This window comes from Triturus cristatus, chromosome 3_2 (assembly GCF_964204655.1).
Source record: "Triturus cristatus chromosome 3_2, aTriCri1.1, whole genome shotgun sequence".
Lineage (NCBI taxonomy): Eukaryota > Metazoa > Chordata > Amphibia > Caudata > Salamandridae > Triturus > Triturus cristatus.
The window spans coordinates 907,756,808-907,780,125 of NC_140584.1; the positions used below are offsets into that span (position 1 = coordinate 907,756,808).

Here is a 23,318-nt window from a genome sequence, read left to right on the forward strand (position 1 = left end):
TTTGTAGAATTGGGAGAAGTGGAGGGAATGACAGATCTGACATGGTCCCCCACCCAAACGTCTCCCAGAAGCAAAATCTCTGTAGAAGATTTTAACACTAATTTTTAGATTTTACCTTCTGCACTTCATCCAGCACCACGTCAAATAATTTCTTGTTCAATGTTTGAATATTTGCTAGCGGACTCGCAATTGCTTCAAGGGTTCAACAAATCAATATTCTAGGAACGGAGATAAAAATCCCGATCACCGAAGAATGGATAAATTAAAATAATAGACAGCACCCGTGCTTCTGAGTGCAGTGACCCCCTAAGTTCGTGGCACATTAGATGCAGAGTGCTTTGTTTCTCCCGTTACTAGCCGTGTGATGCTCCGGTATTACAGCAGTGAGGAAATTACAGCCATCAGCCATTATTGGGCACGTCACGCCTCCCTTCCCCCGGGGCCTCGGCTGCTGCTCGTTGGTATGCAGTGCGCATGCTCCAGGGACAGAATGAGTGATTAGATCTGTGTCCTCTCTGTTTACCAACCAGGCGCTAAGATCTGAAGCCATGTGATCACAGCAGGAATAACCTTTGAACACTGCCTTTGGCTCAATCCTGAAAACATCATCGTCGCTAATGCGCTCCTTCAAGGTGCAAGGCATGTTTTAGACCCACCTTTCACCCTCTGACAGATTGCTTATTTTATTTGCACGGGATTTAAAGGCTAGAGCGTTTCTTCCGTCCGTTCATTTACAGCGATTCGTGGCTGTCGCGGTGCTGTTAGACACTGGATGCTGCAGCAGGGGGCTGTGACGCCGTCAGACTTCAGATTTAAGATCAGGATGGGCCCCCCTCTGCCACATGTGGTCGAGGGTTCCAGTATATCCTGCTATATCGTAATTGCACGATATAGCGCTTAGTACCACTGACGAGGATTCAGCGGTGTCCTCATTTTCCGGGCTCACGGAAGAGGTTTGGTGCCTGCATCTCGTATATCAGATATGCCCGGGTCAGGTGCTCTTCTTAAAAACCCAAGTATTCTCGCCAATGTTTGCCCTTTTCAACATTTTGTTTTGCAGTTTTATGTAGTGGGAACTCGACCCGGAGGTATTGCTGTGCTTTATATGAGCGCCAGTTACATTACACAAGGACGCATTAATTTAGTTAGGCACGGGGAGACTACATTCAGATACCCGATGTAGACTTAGGGGCAGTGATTACAACAGATCCCCTTCAAATATGGCGGCCTACCTCACCAGAAGCGAACATCATCGTCGCTAATTCGCTCCTTTAAGGCGCTAGGCATGTTTTAGCCCCCCCTCTCACCCTCTGACAGATTGCTTATTTTATTTGCCCGGGATTTAAAGGCTAGAGCATTTCTTCCATCCGTTTATTTACAGCGCTTCGTGGAAAACACAAGGGTAGATTCCTTCCAACGCGGGGAGCCCAATGGATAGCATAGATTTGTAGCAGCAAACTGAACAAGAACAAGCCCGTGAGTGGTGTGTGCGCGCGCTTGCGAGCAGCAGCCCATCTGTTTCCAATTATCGCGCCCGCGTCTGGGCACGATAATTGGAAACAGATGCCACTGCTGGGCGTAACCGCAAGCCCTAGGCCATGGGCGTCAATATTGTCTCATAAAGCTGGGACAAAAAGACGCCTTTTGCCAATTGTGTGCTGTCTTTTTACAAAGACGCACGCAAAGGCCAATGGAATATCAGGACTTCGCGCACGAGAAGGCAAGCTCGTGCGCGAAGTGCTGGTCAGCTCCAAGAGGCCTTCTCCTTAGAGCAGCGCATGTGCGCTGCACTAAGGCTCGACCTAAAAAGCCTCCATATATCGCCTACTTCCTTGGGTAAATGTCTCTGAGGAAGCGGTCTCTCTCTATCAGCAAACAAAAAACAAATGAGCCCTAATATTGTGTCCCTATTCTGAACCATATATTATATATGACACTATCCATGGTTCTCTGTCCTTTCCTCTTTCTCCTGCCTGTGCCATTTCTCTGAGGCCCCAATGATCCAGAGGGTTATGGCTCTGCATCTGAACGAAGCCCTGTTAGCGTCCTCCATGCCACCCTCTGGACTCACCTTTTACAAAAACACCTGTCCCTGAACAGTTAATGCTGAAATTGAGGATCATCTGCCTGAAAGTCAAAGGTCGGGTGGAAGAGAGCTAAAGAAGAAACAGACCTTCTCACCAGCCTTTAATTGGCGAGTCAGTTAAAGTTTTATGGTGACAACGATCTATTCTTTAAAGAGGTAATGTAAGTGTGTTTTCAACCGAGTTCTGGAGTAATGAAGACACTTACAAACATTTTTACACTACGTACATTCTGATTACTCAATGCTAAATTATAGATTTTGAAAGTATTTGTTTTATTGTAAACACTAAATTATTTTGTGGTAGCCTAACAAATTGTTTGTAATTCTATTATCAAATAATGACCTAAATATTCAAAGTGCTTTATGTCAAAGGATAAGACCTTGTAGCACTATAACTACAAAATCCACTGTTCCCCACTGCCCCAACTTGGATTCAATTCTGTGCCTCTCTGGTATCACACACACAGACATCTGCAGGGACGGCATTAACCAACTGAGGTTTCACGTAAAAGTGTACATTTCCCACCATTAGTTGTGTGCGCCTTATTTTACATTCAGTAACTAAAAGGCAAAATAACAACAAACTGTTTATCGACTATTTTGTTGTTTTTAGGCTCCTCTTTGACCCCGCCATCACACTCATTGAGCCCTGCCCCCATGGCACTCAGGATCACGGTTCACAAGCTTTTTTCATGCACTTCAAGGGCTGCTTGTAAATTTAAACAGCCTGGAAATGTGCCAAATAATCAAGGTCGCACTTCCAGGTCATCTGCATTACAAATACGTACCAAGGAATTGGCACCCCTCTAGGAAAGCAGCCACACAGTCAGACCTCTGGTCTAAGATCTCTAATAAAATAGAAATTCTTCCCCTGTGCAGTCGAGAACAGCAGATGGCAGGCCCCCAAAATATCTCAATGCGTTACTCCTCACTTGATCTTAGGCAAAAGGCAGAGACTCGATCAATGCATTAATCCTTGAAATTAACAACAGGCCACCAGATATTAAATGAGAGCCCTGCTGTTGCAGAATGGGCCAATTAAAAGAAGCAAAAGCATCAGACAGATTAGATGGCGGACAAGCCACTGAGGAAAGCGGACAACTGGTTGAGAAGATGGAGCAAAAGCCAGAGGGTCATACACAGGATGACTCGGAGGTACAGTTGAAGTTGGACAAACTATTCAAACTAAGGAAATACTGGAAAAAATGATTAATGCAGTTATAACTAATGTAGGACTACTCGGAGACGATCAAAGGAAACTGCGGAGAGGGTAAAACTGAATAACGACTGGAAGAACTAACTTCAGAAGTAGCCTATCTCCAACATGAAAAACAAGACATCACAGACAGAGTCCGAATCCTAGAGAGGATAATCAAGGACTTTGAAGGAAAGTCCTGCCGCAATAACAGCAGAGTGATAGGACTCCCAGAAGAGAAAGAAGCCACCAACATGGGCATGTATATGTAGAACTGGATGTAACAAAATCGCTCACCCAGGCCTCTCCAAACTGTTTGTGATTGAACCAGCCCAGAGAGTTCCATCCTGTTTCCCACGCATACTACCTAGAATGGTGGTAATGTGTCTTTAGAACTGTAAAGACCGACGCATAATCCTTCAGATATCAAAGAAGTTGGGCACTTCATAGTGGAAGACAGAAAAGTCATGCTGTTTTGGGACAATATCCTGGCAGTCTAACTCCAGAGACTGTCTTACCTGGAGGTCAAACGGCTGATCCAGGATGATGGGGTTATATAATTCAAAATAATTACAGATAATATGACTATATTTTTCAATGAGGCCATGGATGCATGGGACTTGCTTGAAAACACACCAATAATGAACTTACAGAAAGTTCACCTCATAGTCAAAGAGGACTTAAATGCACCAAGATTAAGGATTCACTGATTAATAAAAAGGGCTGACATACAGTCCTGCAAGACATACAGTCCTGCAAGACAAAAATGAAAGGTAAGACTGAGTAACTGTAATGTTATGTTAAAAAGTTTATAAAGCGCTCGAATACCCATGGGTGTCTTGGCGCTGGTTAATTGGCAGTAAGGTGAGGGTACTGGGTACCTAGGGGTTAAAAAGCCAGGTTTTTGTTAGCTTCCTGAAACTCAGCAATGTGGGAGCTGCTTTAATGCTCATTGGTAGACTGTTCCATAGGACCGGGACTTCAGTGGTAAAACAACTGCCTCCCCATTTAAGTCTCTTAAACCTGGGACAGGACACCTTCAATGCAAGTCTGTGAGTCCAGTCCCAGTGAACTCCCAGCACTGGTATTTTAAGTTATAATGTTATAATGTACGTAGTTGGAATATGATGATGTAAATGCTCATTTACATCATTACAGTCTATTGTATTGGCAGTTAAATTGTGGCTTTAAATGTTGCTCGCAGTGGAGGGGTCCCTGCGTGTTCACCCTCCATTACCGTGTAGCTCATATGTAGTATTAAACTGATCGTATCCAGCTTGACTTCTCCGGTCTGTTTATTACAGTAACATTAGCAGCGAAGTGCCTGATGACCTAGCGGACCAAAATACAAGCTGCAACAGAAAGGGACCCAACCAGCTCTGAGCCAGACTCGATGCAATGGTGAAGTCCGAAACGGAGGGCCAATTCTAACCACCAGAGCAGAAGATGAACTGGTATATTTATGGTATCTCTGTCTTATGATGATCACTCAACAGACCAGAGAGGTTTGCATGCAGGCGCAATATGCAAACAACAATAGGGGGAACAGAGAAGGGGCTGGTATAAGCCAAACAACATAGAGTAGCACACTAAGTAAACATAAATCACCCATCCAAGTCAATGAGGTGATTGCATTACATAATTAGATATTAATTCACAATTTTGAATAGGTGTGGTTCTGGCACTGACCCTTGTATGGGAGTTCAATACAGAGGTTATATTTATAGTTTTTGTACAAAGAGTATGAACAAGCACACATTTTATCACAAATGAAGACCACCAGGGAGGATTAGGTGTAGGAGAGCTGTTAAGAACCACAATACTCGGGACAGACCCAATCCCCTACAGCATTATTGTAAGGTACAATGGCAATGAAAAATCCTACTCCACCAGGCAGGCCGTATAGATATAAAATATTGACTTGGAATGCCCAAGATATACATAGGATCCCTAAAAGACATAAAATACACACATATTTTTGAAGCAGAGGAGTGGACATAACTTTACCACAGGAGACACACCTAACGTCTGCGAAGATCATTAAAATTAAAAGACGGTGGAGTGGGGAAACACTTTTGCAGAGGTATTTTGATAACCTGGAATTGCCTTCGAGTTTTTGAAGCAGATCATAGACCCAGAGGAACGATATGTCCTATTACTGGGTAGGCTGGACTGGGTAGTGGTTTTGCTGGGTAGCATCTGTGCCCCCAGTGTTGGCCGGGGAGAATTCTATGATACCTCACAGCTGAATTAGCATAATTTGCAGGTTCCCATATGATACTGGCAGGCGACTAATGGAGGGAAGATGTCATTAAGAATAGGTCACATCCGTGGTTCGTCATGGCCAAAACAATGAGGATAGCTAAGGCTTTGGCGACTTGGAGAGCGCACTGAGCAATGACAGATGTTTGGAGAAATGCTCAGCCTGACTCAGCTAAGTACCCATTTTACTCATCCATCCGTGACCTACATGCTAGATATACAGTGAAACCATTCTCTCCCAGGTGTCTTATGCTGAATTTCTGAGCCGATCATATTTAGATCATAATCTGTTGCTGGTACACCTTGCACGGAGGCATAAAAGATCTGCTATCCCAACGTGGCGACTGCAGCTAACTGTGCTAGATGAATGCAGTTTTAGGAACATAGAAGGTAAGGAAATAGATAGGTACAATGAGGAGAAAGAAGAAACAGCAGCATTGGTGAATAATGAATGGGAGGTCTTCAAAGTCGTGCTGAGAGATTCATGTATTGGGATAACCTATGAGATCAAAAAGACTATAGCAAACTTTGAAGAACCACTGCAGATCTGAGATCAGTTAGTCTCAACGATCGTTTGTCCCAACTAACTGAGGCGGACAGGTAGGCAACTGCACACCAACTTAAGTCGTCAAATAAATCGCCACACCTACAAAACACATATGGTGTCCAGGCTTTTGATCCAAACAGCTGGACATACCTATTTGCAGTTATGAAACAATTGGGGTTTGGGGACATGCTTGCAAAATGGCTAAAAATACTTTACACTGACACAATAGTCATAGTAAAGATAGGGGAAATAATTTCAGACTCTAGCAGGATTCAAAGAAGAACAGCACAGGGCTGTCGCCTACCACCACTGCTTGCTTTGGGGATGGAGCGCCCAGCGATCTGCAAAGCAAATTATTAGGGATTAATGTAGCAGGGATAGACTACATAAAATCACAATACGCAGATGATGTCCTGATATATCCCAGGGAGGTCGACAGGGGACTCAGTTGCACGACTGAAATATTAGAGCAATTTGGTTGCATATCAGGTCTTAAATAGGGAAAGACGTTTGTTACCCAATTAGATTGATCAACTTAGATGACCCAGTTGCGCAGCTAGGAGAGCACTTGACATTGGAGCCATGCTCCTTCAAATATATGGGTATCCAGATATTTCATAAACCTCAAGACATCATAGAAGCAAACACTGGCACAGCAATTAAAACTCTCATGAATAATGCTGACAGAGCTTTCACCGAGAACAATGCGCAGAGTACCTGTCAATCAATCAATCAGGATTTGTAGAACGCAGCTGCTTCGCCCGGTGGTAATATTGTAATGTTATTATGGTCTCTCCTGTTTACCTCCATTCTGTTCCTCTATTGAGGTATGTTCTGGCAGAATGTTTGACTGTGTTAGTTTGAAGTAGAAGCAGTGAAAGCAGTTGGAAGGGATCCCTGTGGGCTGCTATTCTGTGGCTGGAGTTTCTCCATTCTACAATAAACCTTTCACTGTGGATTGGCAACCACGTCTTCCTGTCCTTCCTTTCCACATCAGCCCTCACTAAAATATGCTTCCTAGAATGCTCTGCTACATCATTTAATTTTCACACCAATTCTCTGGTGGGTTAACCTGTGTATATCCCCCATTTTTAATACTCTTTCGCGTTTCCCATATTTAAACCACAACGACTGGTTGTTGTTACACACGAGCCATCGTTTTTAGAATACTCCACATCTCTGCTTCTACATCCAATTCAGGATATATACCCACCACTACGATTGACTATAATGGAGGGCCAAGGACTGAGTTTTGGTGAAGCCTTTGCTGACGAGATCCTGAGTGCCCCCTCTATTCTGGGAGCAGATGGAGGCTCAGCCACAGGGAGCCAATCGGAAGATTGGCAATCCCTTTCCTCTATGAAAAGAGAATGGGTCAAGATCACCCTCCACGGAGCCCTCATGACCGAATATCTGAGGGCCAATATTGCTCCAAATGGACTAATAGTTAAAATCTTCCCCCGTATCTTTTTAGAGGATGGCCCGTTTAAAATCGACTGGTCCCAGGTCTCCTGGAAATGCACCAGAGACCTCCTCATCTTGATTATCAATACTGCCAAGAGACTAGCAGAGGCACTCTTGGCGAGAATCCAATTGGCAGAAAGCACATTGAAAAGCGCTACTGCTTCCACTCTGTATAAGACGAAACTTTCAGAAATCAATAATGAAATGGCCGAACATCGTGAGTACTTGATGAAACAGAAAGTAAAGAAACTACAGAAAGATGTGAGCAATTTCGAGAAAGAAAAAGTCTATCCTTACCTGAAAGAAGACTTTATACCACCTACCTCTAACAATTCAGGAGATTCAGCTTCCAACTCCTCAAGGAGAGGATCTTCAAGCAACAGCAATTCTAGTTCCGAATCAGTGAACTATAACACATTCCGCAAAGGCAATCGCCAAACCTACCAAAACTTCCAGATGGGCCCCTTTCAGAATCCTGCATTCTGGCAATACCCCATACACCCCCATGGTCCCCCACCATATCCTATACCACCACAAGGCCCACCCCAGTTCTACCCCCCGGTGTACAACCAGCCTTTTTTAGGCAGAGGTTGGGGCAGAGGGCGAGGGCAAAGAAGAAAAAACAATCAGCCAACCCCACAAGGGACGAGAATTCAGTGGGAGGACACTCCGAGAACCATGGAGACCCGGAGCTACACCAACAACAAAAAGAAGACTTAGTAGTCAACCTTTCCCTAAGACATCTTACCGAGATTGAACATAAGGTATTACAGAGAGGCCTAGGCTTTGTACCAACTCCAAAGATAGACCTGTTTAAACAACATTGTGAAATCCAACAGTTCTTCCGTAAGGTTAGGCTAAAGTCGTTCTTCAAAGACACGGCAATGACGCAACGGACAGACAGTGGACTACACAACAAATCTACTTTCACCCCCCACACTAATATGGTGCCACCTGAGGTCATTACTTTTGAACAGGCAGTACTTAAAGACCTGTCTCATATACCCATGCTCAGCTACATATTTACTCCTATAATATGGGGTCCTTGGGTTCTTTTTAATCAGGAAAGAAGCTTCTTTCTTGCTTATCCAACCCTGGCTCTCTGCTGAGAAGACCAAAGCTGTGATAGTTGTCAAAAGTCGCTGCGTGGGGTTGTGTGTGACTGGAGTGTAGTAGTCCCGGTCACTTAGTTGTCGTCTACATTCCAGTTCGTAGTCAGTTGTTGCCATAATGACTGTTGCCCCTCCTTTGTCTGCCTGTTTTATAGTAATAGATGTGTCACTGGATATGTTCTTGATGGCCTCTGTTTCTGCCTTGGACATGTTGTTGTAATGCCAAGGCATTACAACAACATGTCCAAGGCAGAAACAGAGGCCATCAAGAACATATCCAGTGACACATCTATTACTATAAAACAGGCAGACAAAGGAGGGGCAACAGTCATTATGGCAACAACTGACTACGAACTGGAATGTAGACGACAACTAAGTGACCGGGACTACTACACTCCAGTCACACACAACCCCACGCAGCGACTTTTGACAACTATCACAGCTTTGGTCTTCTCAGCAGAGAGCCAGGGTTGGATAAGCAAGAAAGAAGCTTCTTTCCTGATTAAAAAGAACCCAAGGACCCCATATTTCTACACTCTGCCAAAAATCCATAAAGGGATTTCTCCGGTACCCGGTAGGCCTATAGTGTCAGGAATTGACTCAGTCCTTGAACCCCTTTCGCAATTCTGCGATTATTTTTTTCAACCATTTGTCAAAAAAACACAATCCTACATACAAGACACCTCAGATCTACTTCGCCTGATAACAGGATTACCCTCCACGGATGAGATCAAACTACTGGTAACCCTAGATGTACAGGCGTTATACACCAACATACCTCAGAGGGCTACACTTGATGTGGTGGAAAGCGTACTCAATTATGATCCCTGGGACCATAACACCCCTATCAGCTTTATAATGGATTGCGCAACGTTAGCCCTAACTGAAATTTTTTTTTAATTTAAAGGCCAAATTTACAAACAGACACAAGGCACTTGTATGGGCAGTAAATTTGCGCCGAGCTTAGCATGTCTTTACATGTCTGACTTTGAGACACGCAACATTTTCCATCACTCAAATCCATTCTCTGCTGATATATACCTTTGGAAGAGGTTCATTGACGACATCCTGATACTATGGAAAGGAGAGATGTCAACCTGTATTGACTTCTGTAGTTGGATTAACACTCTTGATCCACACCTGAAATTTACACACACGATCTCCGGAAAAAACATCCCATTCCTAGATCTGAACATCGTTCTTAACCCCTTCGGTGCTCATGACGGAATGGTTCCGTCATGACCCACGGTTGAGCTGTGCTCATGACGGAACCATTCCGTCATGACCACGCCCGCGCAAGATTCCGTCAGCACAGCGGCGGAATCTGCGCAGCATCGAAGGGGTTAACAGGGGTACTCTCACCACGACTCTATACAAAAAACCGACAGACCGGAATAGTTTGTTACTTTACTCCAGCCACCATCCACGGAGTTTGAAGGAGAACTTACCTGTCGGACAATTTTTGAGGGTAAGACGTAATTGCAGTGACCTGTCTGACTACAAGTTGGAGGCAAAAAGATTGGCTACCAACTTAAGAGCACGGGAATACCCAGAAAAACAAATTGCCTTAGCTAACAAGAGAGCGCGCAATAACCATCGAGAAGCGTTGCTATCACCTAGGACACAAAACCCTACTGATGTCCTTACCTGTGTCATCTCATTTACTCCTGCTTCTAATGAGATCACAAGATGCATTAAAAAACACTGGAAAATCCTCAACACAGGCACAATGAACATTGAAACCCCCAGGTTCTCGTTTAAACGTACGAAAAACTTGAGGGATACACTGATCCACACCCGTCCACGCACACAGGGGAACTCCAACCAAAGATCTCTATGGAACCTACCACCTGTCAGTGGACATTACCCATGTGGCTCGTGCTCCGTGTGCCCCCTCACTTCGACACACAAATCTGTACAATTCAGCAATGGCTTCAAGTGGGAACTACGTCACCACACCAATTGTAATACAGCAAACTGCGTTTATCTTATTACATGCCCTTGCAGACTACAATATATTGGCATGACAACTCGTCCAATAAAAACACGCATTACAGAACACCGCAGCAATTTTCGTTGCAAAAGAACCAACACGAAAATGTGTATGCATTTCCAAGAAATAGGACATACACCAGACTCATTCACATGGCTAATCTTGGAATCTTTCCCCAACATTACCAAAGATGCGCTATTTGTGAAAGAACAAAGGTGGGTGTACAGATTGGGGTCCCACACCACAGGCCTTAATGAAGCAATCCCATGGTCATCCCTTAAACCACCTTGATTAACACCCAAACTGCTATATTGGCCACCAGCGCCTTATGACTCCTCCACACTACCGCATTGACTCCACATCTCATATACCAATCTGGGGTGCCCTTCTCATGTCAATGTCTCACCCTCTCTCTTAGATGCTCTCATTAGGACTAAGGGTCTATGCACTCTTTCCCCCCCGAATCACAATTTTGAAACCATACTCTATTTCCGCACTATTTATTCCAAACGGGCTACTTAATTGCAGTGCCAAACCCCACTTACGCAATTACTACCATAGCAACACACACAACAGCGAGCGCATCACTCATATCGATATAACATCGTTTTTTGTCCTTGCTTTGGTTCGACTGCGCCGTTATTAATACTCATCCAAGATGGCGCCCACGATGTACCGTAGCATTCACCTGAACAACGCCATACGGTCACGCCCATTCCCGCCGCCCGACATGGGAGCACTTCCTATTTGAATCCCCGCGATACTCGACACTTCACCTCCCAGGCCTGGTAGAGCGGGGTAGGTCATCTGGAGACGCGGACTCGGCGCGTCAGTAAGTACCCTCATGCTATTGACTTAGTCAATAATATTTTTAGCGGGCTTTCACTTTACTACATGGATAGACTTAGGCATAAAGACTTTGAAGGGGAACTGCTCTGAGTTATAAGCTTTGCTGACTAGACTCTTTACCAGATAGAGAGTTTTCTTTTCCACTAAGATTAGGTTTCAAACTTTATCCAATCTTTGCTTTGTGTGTCCTATTTACAACAGCCAAATGCGGGGAGTCAGAGATATGTTGTGATTATATATATTATATATATATTTTTAAATCAAGAGAAGGGGTCTATATTACCCTGGAGTTTCTACCTTTCACTATGCCATTCTGCTAGCAACCTTGTCATATATACAATTACAGAACGCAAGGAACTCCTTGCGTCCTCTACCAGGAACTGCAGCGCGCTAACCTATGAATTCGATAGGGTAAGTGCACACAGCACGTTCTTGTGATGCTATATAAGGCTATTTGGAACCCAATGACACATTGTGGAGTGTTCACATCACATGGTTTTATTGTGTTTTTATCACCACGCTTAGCGTGCACCATCACTATAGTTGCACATTCTTGGCTTACGAGACGCACCTTATAACCGTAACAATTTATGTTTGGTATTCTTTGATCATATTGGTCTTCTTTCCCACAGGTAGACCGAGTTGCAGGTAATCTCCTTAAAAAATGCTGTTTTAAAACTTGTTATACAGCCCACATGTAGATAGAATCCAATAGGTCCTGATGAATCGCCAGAGTAATTCTCAGACAGGGCGAGAAACATGTTGACCCTAGATGAGGCAGTGTTGACTACCTAGCACATAATTCTAGGCATCCACACTCCACCTCACACAATTTTTAATTAGGTAAGAAGGCCCCAAAATAAACTGATTAAGTTGGCACTCCCCTATCTATTTTAACATTTTCACTTATTCTTTCATCTACATCACAATAGAGCCCCCTACCCTCAATCACCTAACGGCTGTCCGGATAAAAAGATCTCCATAAGAGCGCTCCTTAAAAGAGCCCGTTGAGCATTGCACCAGCCGGCCCAACGCAGGAGCAGCCCGATGATGATGCTTCACATCCCAACGGGTGCGTGATTCACGACACCAAGACGGTTGTATGAGGGCTCCTATATCCGACTTAGTGCTACACACATCGGTCACCTGTATACTCTCTTGGTCCGTCTCATTAGCTTTAAGGAACAGCTTTGGTATCTTTTTTGTTTGACATTTAAGATACAATCAGGAACTAGAACCTTTACTTGCATTATTAATATGGAATAACTCCAGGGGCCCGAGTATGTAGAAATGGGTTTGGTTGGGCGGAAACTAAGTTGGACACAATGCGTAAGGAAAACTGCAAAGCTCTGGGCAGACAGTAACATACCTGTAGATGGGAAGGGACCCTGCTATAACTCTGGGAGAAGACCAATCCCAACAATGCCGCTGGGATTTGAATACCAAGAAAGGGGGACCAGTACCCGATACACAAGAGTGGGAGGTGGACTACCTTAAATGGATTACCTGGAACAAAGGCGGAGAGATATTTGAAGGGGCTCATTTACACAAACAATTCTTGATCTTGCTCACAGATATCATTAACTAGTGACATGCTATGGTCAGCATTCCCCCTGAAGAATTAGACCAATGAGTCCCACTCCACTTTCACCTGGAGGTAGAGTGGTAAAAGAACACCATGATCATGGTCAACCATACATGTTTTTATTTTAATTGTATGTTCATATGAGCTTATTATATTTAATGCTGATTGTTTTAAAATATTCCCTAATTTAATAGTATGATGTGTCTTCTGAGTTGTCAACACAAGTCTCACTGAAGATACTGAAGAATATGATAATGACTAACTTGCAAAATTGATGTGTTGACATAAAAGCACTTTGTAATAATTTGGAAAAAAAGACAATAAATCTTTTTACATTTAAAAAACACATATGGATGACTAAACACTAAAAAGGTGATAAAGAATGGGAAAAAATAATGGTTAATTAAAGCAGTAGCCCTGTCACTGCTGTAAGGTACTTCTGTATAGGAGAATGTGCAAACTGTAGTCACTAATAGTACAAGACAACGACAGGGTGATGTGGGCTGACCCTTTGCCTCGTGCTGCATTCTGGGAAGCAAAAAGTGAATGACAAATGAAAAGGCCAATTAAAGTAGAGGGCTGATACAAAGCCCTGCTACATGTATTTGTAGAAATACACTATGCTTAATGGAGCAGCAGGCATACATTGAAGAGTGGATGTACAGTAAGGCATACAGGAGCAAGTTGGGATGAAATTGCCACAATCTTTGTTTGAACAGTGTGTAAAGGAACAGGTCTTTAAAGGCAACTCACCAAGAAGTCGTTGCCCAGTCGATATTCACCCAAACCATAGTTGTAGGTCAACTCTACCACAAAATGATCGTCCTCTGGCCCAAAGCCCACCATGGTCTTGCTCCATTTTCCATCGTATGGGCTACAAAAAGGACAAACACAGCGGAATCAATTCTAATGACAAATTATTTTTTGTGTGCTCGATTAGATTTGTAGGAGTGTGGTGGTATTTCATGGACAAGGAGTTTGATGTGTTGCAATAGGAGTAAATATGTAGCTGAGCAGATGAAATATAGCATTAAAGGGTGGGTGAGAAAGTCCTTCAGTTCTCTTCTGTTGGGGATGTAATTTCTACCCTACAAAAGCTGGCGACATCAGCATAATATTGGGCCTGGAGAAGTTGCATAGGCCCCCCATCACCTGGACATTCCAAGAACAGCAGGGGTAAAGTATCAGGTGGGGAATGCTGGCCACAATCTTTTTTTCAGGTAGGAAGGAGGCTTTAAGGGGCTAGAGGGTGATAGTAGGCCAGTGAAGGTAGGTCAGCCAGGGAGACATATGGGAGGTGGTGAAAAATGAATGAAAGAGATGAAACAAACATTGGTAAAACCAATAGTATTCGTCTTTGTGAAATCTATTGGGTTTGTCAATGTTTTACATGTTACATAGAAGTGCATTTTAAAATTGAAAAAACATGCAGAGAAAACTTATTAAACCTCGTCAGAGGACACACAGCTAATAAACACATGAATAGAGCCACTGACACGAAACTTGAACCATTTCTTGAACTTTGAACTGTTCTCGGGGGCTGTGGGACGAGCCCACTCCGGTCTGCGAGCGCCGAGCCTCCTAAAGCCTGGTTTATGCGGATGCGTATCCCGAAGCAGTCCCCCTGCCTCACATCGCGCCTGATCCTGCCGAGCGGACCGCTCTACCCCCACCCCTCCACAGCAGTTGAGACTCTTTTGGCACCGGATCAACCATCGATCTCAAGAAACCGCAAAGAGCTTCCCTCTCCCATTGAGCATAAGACGCCGAGCGACGCTGGTTCGGCGGGGCCATCTTGTGGGGCCGATCTATACGGGGAGAGCATCTTGCTCTCACCGGGCCACTTGGGGACCGATGACGATAAAAAGCAACCGCTTACGAGCTAATGAAACACGATCTCAGCTGCTACCCCCTAAGATCATATATGCCGGTAAGCCCTAACTTGTCACTCCTTTGCGGGGCTCTTACCGGGACAATATCTGTCGGCTTAGATGCAAAGTGCGGTACAGCGCCCGATCACAGAGGTGGTCATAGCCAGAGTCTGTACTTTTAAGCACCCACTGCTAGCACAGCGCGCAGACATTTTGACCCAAAAAGCACCGGAGGGTTACCCTTCGAACTCTCTCGGAAGGGTGCCTGACCTCAAAATGGCGGTCTCACGAGATCAAGTGTCCATGTCTGAAACGATTTTGAAAGGAAATTATTGAAATAATACTATTAGAATTGAAATACTTGTAGTTGGGCAGTGCTAGTTTTGACATAAAAAGCACCTATTGGCAGGTGCAACCTCGATTACCAGACAAATTGTCATGTTATGGTGCCTGACCCTAAGATGGCGGTCTCGTAAGATGAAGTAGCTTTCCACCCAGATGACACAGAAGTGTGCAGTTTTGGCGCTACGATTCTATATGGTTATGGCACCATGTTTTCAAACAGAAAGCAACAAAGTATGCTCAACTTACTAGACGTTTAAGCAAATTATGCCCTTACAAACTTTGACACCTGACATTGAGATAGTGACTGAATTTAACTTAACCTAATTGATCACAGCAGTCTCCCCCACTCAAACCAGTGTATGCTTGACCCCCTGATCTCGACATGCCCGATCAAACAAGAACCGATCGAATGAGCATCATTACAATTGGAAGAAGATAGCGAAAAGGCTACCCAGTGCCAAGCATTACATTTATTACGTAAGGTGACTGAATCTTATACACCCATAAACAAAAAAGGGTTTCCCAATCCCAACAGTTTATCCACAGCAGACAATACATTCACCCGCAAAGCAGGCGGACATCTTTAACGACCCTATCAAAATGGCAGTCTAGGTTCCAACCTTCTATTAATCTACCTCCCACCACCCAGAAGGTAGGACACCACACAAAGAAAAAGGAGCTACCACATCATGGCTGGAGCACATATGATACCTGAAGGAAACAGCGCATACTCTATTCTTAACCCCCAACCTATCTATTCAACGCCAAGAAAGGCACGATAATCAATAACCTCATATTTTTCACAAAAACAACAGCCAAATGGCAGTCTACCTTTTCTAAGCTACTAACCATCCACGTCCATAAAAATATCCTATACGGAGCCAGGATAACAACAACTCCCGCACCAAACCTCAGAGCCACCCTGAACATAACGTCCTACAAAAATTGCATTATTCTTATTCAAGCAGCTAACAGGGACCTAAAACTATTTGACAAATACTTTCTCACCCTAAAAACCCACACCCTCTCTCCACCTAACGCCCCACAGGACCTACCCACACCCCTCACTTCCTCATCTCCTGTAGATCAGAGTCCTCCTCCCCTACCCAGAACCTATAAAAGAGGCATCATCAACTCACCTACCTTAGAACACATTCCGCCAACATCCTCTAATGGAAACATCATCAGATCTAACGACACCACACCTTCCATTACCTCCAATCTCTGACCTTCCTCATCGCCACTCTCCACTACCTCCCCTATCCCCAATACCCTCCCCCATACCCATATACCAACCACGGATAACACCCACCATGACACAGCTACTCTAGCAAGGCAGATTATAGCCCCCAGCCAGCTCATACCCCCCTCATTATCCACTACCCCACTCCCAGCCACACATACCCTCCACACTGCCCCCACAGACATCAGACCCCTCAGCAATACTACTCCCAACCCTTCCAGCTCGCCAACTCTGTCCCCTCCTCCCTATCACCCTTCGGAACAAGATTCACTCCTTATCCAGTCCTACCGTCATATTGGAAATCAAAAGCATCCTACTACTCACCGAAAAATCTCTATCCAAACTTACGCATCTTCAACAGTCTCTATCTAAAGGCAAAAACATGTTAAAAACTATTCCACTGCCTCTGACCAATCGACACTTACGCACCCGCAAATCATCCCACTGCCTAACGGAACTTGAAGTCCAAACCCTTGTACTACTCTACGAAAATCCTATGGGCCCCAACACAATTGAAGAAGATCTCAACTACCTAACGGAGCTGGAAATCCAAACCCTGCTACTGTCATATGAATCCCCTGCCTGCCACATCACAAATAACGAAGAGGAATTCTATATTCTCCCAGTCCCTATCAACACAAACAGGACATCCCATCAAAAACAAAGAGGAATCAACCGGAACAACCTCCAATCCATAACCCACAACCCTGTAACCCACGAGCCGAACGTAAAAAGCTCCTCTAAACCGATATCCTGCCTTCTCCTAAACTGCAGCTCAGCCTTTAAACACGCCTCTAACATCGCTGACCTCATCCTAAACATGAAAACGGACATAACTATCCTCACGGAAACTTGGCTCAAGGAATCGTCCTCGCCAGGTCTTGACCTTCTAGTCCCCCTTGACTACAGCATCATTAGACTAGACAGACCTCTTAAAAAGGGTGGAGGACTAGCATGCGTACATCGATCTGACCTCACCATCTCAAAGTTTCACTCCGAACCCATGGACTCCGGTGAATACCTTGGGATCTCTGTCAAATCTTCAGATAACCACTTCCACAAACTTCATATGCTCTACCATCCCCCAGGTAAGAACGCAGGATTTACAGACCAACTTATGGAAATCATTACTACAAACACTTCCCCTCATTCCAACGACATTTTCCTCGGCGACTTCAATTTCCACTGGGAAAATCCCCTAGACAAGCAGGTCAACTCCCTCAAAACCTTCCTAGAGGACCACTCTTTGATCCAAGCTATCTCAAAGCTCACTCACTCTAAGGGTGCTACTCTTGACTGGCTCATCTCTAAACAAAATACGATTGACTCCATCCTGATCACCCCATGTGACTGGTCAGACCATCACATCATCACCTTCCATATTTCTTCCACTTCCAAGAAAACTTTCCCGTAGCAAAATAAGCCTACACAATGGATAAGAAGCACGGAAAACCTCGACTGGAACAACCTAGCATCCCACTGTGAGAAAGTTCTCATCCCCCCATCAACACGTCAGACATCAATGACCTCACCGATCATTACAACTCCACGATGACCAAGGTCTTAGACCAAGTTGCACCACCAAAACTCAAACGTATTCCAAACAAAGACAAAAACCCATGGTTTAACAAAGACTTGAATGAAGAAAGGCGTAAACTTAGATCTTCAGAATTGAAATGGAGACAACATCCCTCCCCCCTCCATCTTAACCCTTTCGATGCTTGTGACGGAGCGGTTCCGTCATGCGCGTCGGTCGCGCTGTGCGCATGACTGAACCGCTCCGTCACAGCCCCGCCCACGCAAGAACCCTTCAGCACAGCGCGGTAATCCGCGCCGCGCTGAAGGGGTTAAACTACTTCAGAAAGCTAGAAACTCCTATAATAAACATATTCTACAATCTAAAAAAGGCTTCTTTAGATCAGAACTAGACAATGCCAAAAATAGGCCTAAGAAACTCTTTGAAATTCTTAAACAATCTGACAAATTGGCTAAAACCTCACTCTCGACCCTGAAATCACAACTTAGCAGTGAAGAATTCTCCTCTTTCTTCACAGCAAAAACGAACTCCCTCCAACTTGAGCTTAACGCGGCAGCAACCAACTCATCCACCCCAAAAAGCATTCAAACCAAAAACGCTGAACAACCTGAGCTACCTCTGCCAAAAAACTCTCACTGGTCCACTTTCAAACTCTACGATATTAATGACATCACCAAAACCTTAGCAACTATTAAACTTAACAACCCAGTCCCCTCAAACTGCCTTCCCCACATCAACCAAGTAATCTCCCCTCTCTGGACCAAAATCGTCAACGCATCGCTTGCACAAGGACACATACCAGATTGCCTAAAAACGGGCCAAGTCATCCCTATATTGAAGAAACCGACAGCAAACTCCGCCGACCCCAATAATTTCCAACCCATAACCAACATTCACATGCTAGCCAAGGTCCTGAAAAAATGTGTTCAGCAACAACTGAACCAACATATCATGGTTTTTCTAAATTTAAGTACAAACAACTTAAATCTTGGTATGAAGCGGAAAAGGGGGATATAAGTTGAGATTGGGACACAGATTATTTTCCAATCAGTACAGCCAAAGAAGAAAGAAATCTCTACTTGTATAAGAAGTTTCTAGATGCAGAAGATATAGAACTTCCACCACAATCTTCGGTCTGGAACCAATCCCCCTTTGAGCCTAACATTGCTGACCTATTTGAGCCCTCTTTGAAATTACTTTACAAATTTATCAAACCAGCCAGTCTAAAGAAGAATCATTTTTTTGTCATCAATCGACAATATTATACACCTGCCAGGATAGCCAGGTTCGCCCCGTTGCCTACTCCAAAATGCCCTAGGTGTATGACATCCAATGTGAATGACATCTATATCTTTTATGAGTGTCTCGAATTAAGAACTTTTTGGAAGGGGGTGGGAGATACTCTCTGTGGTATTTTTAAAGTCAACATCGAGGTTAATTTATCATTAGTGTTCTTTGGGAACAACGGTTTATCAACTCTGAATCTATCACAGATTCACAGCGGGTTGTTTTTATACTTGGTGTTACTTGCCCGGAGAGAGATATGTATGAAGTGGAAAGATACCCACCCTCCGAAGAGAGAAGATTGGCTTAAAGCCTCATTTGCAATGGTCCGCCTAGACCAGGATGGGATTGGGGATAGCTTAATAAATATCTGGCAGCCCCTAATAAGTTGGGGCCGAGACTTGAGAATAATATAATCTGTATGGGTTTCCCCCACGGTCCTATGATTACACCAAGCCTCCATCAAACGGGGCCGGCCAGGTCGACCTGAGCAAGTGCAGTAAGTCGTAGGGTGCCCAGCACGAGAACAACAGAGAGATAAGATCTGCAGAAGCTTATTGGTGAGATGAGGACAAAAAATAAATAAAGAAAAGATAAAAAAATATATATATATATCATGGACTTCAACTTTCTGAACATCCACCAATCAGGTTTCAGGCCCGGCCATAGCACAGAAACAGCCTTTCTGCACATAGTTGACGCCCTCCTTGCTCTTGACCGTAACAAAACCTGTCTACTAGTCCTGCTCGACCTCTCCTCAGTCTTCGACACGGTCAATCATGACAAAATTCTAAGAAGGCTGGAAAACAGGATGGGTTTATCTGGCACAGTCCTTCAATGGTAAATACCCTTCCTGGAAAACAGAACACAATTGTTCATGGTGAACAAAAATCTCTCTCCCTCCTCACTGAACCTTCTAGGAGTACCACAAGGCTCCACCCTATCCAACCTATATGTCGAACCACTAACTGAACTACTTCAGCAAGCGAACATTGCCTACCATATGTACGCGGACGACACTCAACTTTACATCAAGATCTCCTTCATTGAAGATATAAAAACAATGAACCTGGCACTCGAAAAGACCGTCCACTGGCTAACGACCAACTTCCTCAAGCTAAACTCGCAAAAGACAGAATTTATTCTAATCTTCCCCCCCAATAACTCCCTGGAGACAAAGAAATGGACCAAGTTGACCACAGCTCTGAATTGCACGCCAACTTTGGTGGACTCCACCAAATCACTTGGAATAACAATAGATAAAAACCTTAACATGCAAACACACATCAACCTGATAGCTAAAAATGCATTCATCGAAAACCCGGACCTCAAAACAGCAGTTCAGTCCTTAGTCATCTCAATGCTGGAAAACGGATGCACCACCCTCGCGGGGCTCCCCAAAATCTCAACCACCCCTCTGAAAGCCTGCCTCAACGCCGCAGCAAGACTCTTAACAGGATCTAGAAAATTTGACCACATATCACCACACCTGAAAGCACTCAACTGGCTACTTTATAAAGCTCGAATCCACCTACAAATGGCATGCATCACTCACAAAGCACTTCACCACAATACGCCCCAGTACCTCTCCCAAAAACGTACCCTATCTGGAGGACTCAGACATTCTAGGAGCGTCGATAACCTACTCCTGAAACCCTCACGTTTTCAGTAAGAAGAAAACATCAGACCGAGCATTCTCCGGAGCAGCACCAAGAATATGGAACTCACTCCCTCCCTACATCAGAAAAATCTCCTCTACTATTCTGTTCAAAAGAGAAGCAAAATCATTCCTGTTTTGCAAATTCCTCCCGTAAACTAACACAGGACTCATTCCATCTCTACATCCTTATACTTGCCTCCTTTCCCCCTCCAAGGACTCCCTCGCACCTATTACCTGTTGCTCAGATTTTCTTTGTCGCCTGTGCCCCTCCGATCTTTGACAAAACATGTTGATATTATGTACTGCCTTATCTTGCTAATTGTTTTTATTCATCTTGTGTACTCTGATACCCTACCCTGGGTCTATTTCGCGATATAGAAAACTCTAAAAATAAAATACATTTCTGAAGTCAGGATTTCTGAATTTTAAGTGCGAAATCATCGCAACAAAATGCTGTTTAAAATAAACACTTGCACACAGAAAGCATTAGACCCGGCCAAACAAAGATATGAACACGGAATGGAGACTTCAATAAAATACACACTCCCACAAAGCCACTGGCATAAAGTACATTACAAATAAAAACAAGCATTGGCATAGCCAATAGGTCTCGCCTTTGGGACCTTATAAGTGTTTAGTTATCCAGCACAATATCCTTGGTGCAACAACAGCAACTGTTGCATGGCTAAACACTTATAAGGTCCCAAAGGTGAGACCTATTGGCTATGCAAATGCTTGTTGAAACTCAGGAGCAGCAACAGTGTTGTGGTGTCATCGGCGCTTTAAGTGGAAGCTTTTCCAATATTATATACAAACCATAGTTGCTGCTTATTTATCTTATGCAACTAACAACCATTAACAAAGCCAATAGTCCTGACTTGTAGGTATGATGTGAGTTGTATCATATATTTGAATGGAGTGACAAACAGCAAAATACAAGTCGGGTGGCACACTATGGTAAGCACAGATTTTTCGCTTATGTGTTTTTAAGCCACGCCCCTAATTGAATTGGCCACGCCCCTTTGAGAGACCCCCCCGAGTGTTTTCATCCCACTTAAAGCCCCCCCGAGCATTGGCATAGCCAACATCTCTACCCTTTGGGACCTTTGAAGTGTTTCGCCATGCAGCACATTCCTGAGCGTCCGCCAACGGAAGATCCATGTTGGTGGGCATTGCTGACAGAGTTATTATGCAGTCCCAGCACAAAGGTTACAGTATGGAACTGCACTCTGACCAGGATGGAACAGTCCTCACTAGAGAGCACTGTGTCGAAAAAATTGGATTCTGCTTGTGACTTCAACGAGAAGTAATTACATTTGGTGGCAATTCTAAAATGCAATTTGTAGTTTGTAGCTGAATATGAAAGGACTTGTACAGGAGTTAACTTGAACTGTGTAGCAGAAGATACTGTTCAAAGTCTTTCATAACTAAGATGGGAGTGTATTTTGGGCGAACTTAGATTGCCACCACAAAGCCAGTGCACAAGGCACAACACTGGTAACAACGACATACAGTACATAACAAGGGTAAGCACACACCAGTCCCTGGTTAGATTCACTCTTAAACAGGTTCTACGTGCAAGACAGGAGCAGAATGAGCGCAAAATGTGCGGCTTCCATCACCAGGTCAAAGGACACTAACCGTGGCAGTGAGCACTGCTAATAAAGGAAATCACGAGTGCCAATTATGCATCCTATCCAGTCCATGGATTCATGGGTGTTGTGCTACATACCCGGATTGCGACACACATGCGGAGCACGTCATGTTCCAGCAGGGAATCATGGGCAATGTGGCAGGCGTATAGGACGCACCACGGTTATGCAAGGAACGTCTGAAATCACAGTCAAAGCAAGCTTCTGTGGTGATTACACAAATGGGGGGCTTGGGGGGGGAAGGCGACCGCAGGGAGTCCCCACCCCCGGGCAGTTTGGGAGGGGGCGTGTGGAGGGAGGGGTTTGCTGGCCCTGCGCGGCCGTTTTGAATTTGGGCTTGCTGGTAGGGGAAATGTAGCCCAAATGCAGCCCAATTAGAGCCCAAAAGTAGCGGAATGTTGCGCAGGTATAAATACCTTAGGCGCCCGCCCCCGGCCACCATTTTAGGTTTGGTGACCTGGTGGCCGGGAGCTAGGATAGTGTCGTGTTTTTTGTTCTGGTCAGCAGTGTTAGTTTTATTAGTGTCTGGTTGCGATGGCGTCCCAGGACTATAGGGTGTTGGAGGCTCTCAGGCTTCTGTCGGAGGCTGGTCGGATGGATTTGGTCATCGGTGAGGTGGCGGGGCTGTCGCGT

The 23,318-nt window shown here is 44.4% G+C and overlaps 1 protein-coding gene across 1 annotated transcript in view; it reads right to left on the reverse strand.

The window, feature by feature from the left end:
- Positions 1-23,318, reverse strand: part of GLOD4 (glyoxalase domain containing 4) — a 166,892-nt gene that overhangs the window by 83,835 nt on the left and 59,739 nt on the right. Inside the window, exon 3 of the mRNA XM_085649356.1 lies at positions 13,847-13,967. Coding sequence (XP_085505482.1) covers positions 13,847-13,967 — 121 coding nt within the window. The remainder of the gene's footprint in view (positions 1-13,846; positions 13,968-23,318) is intronic.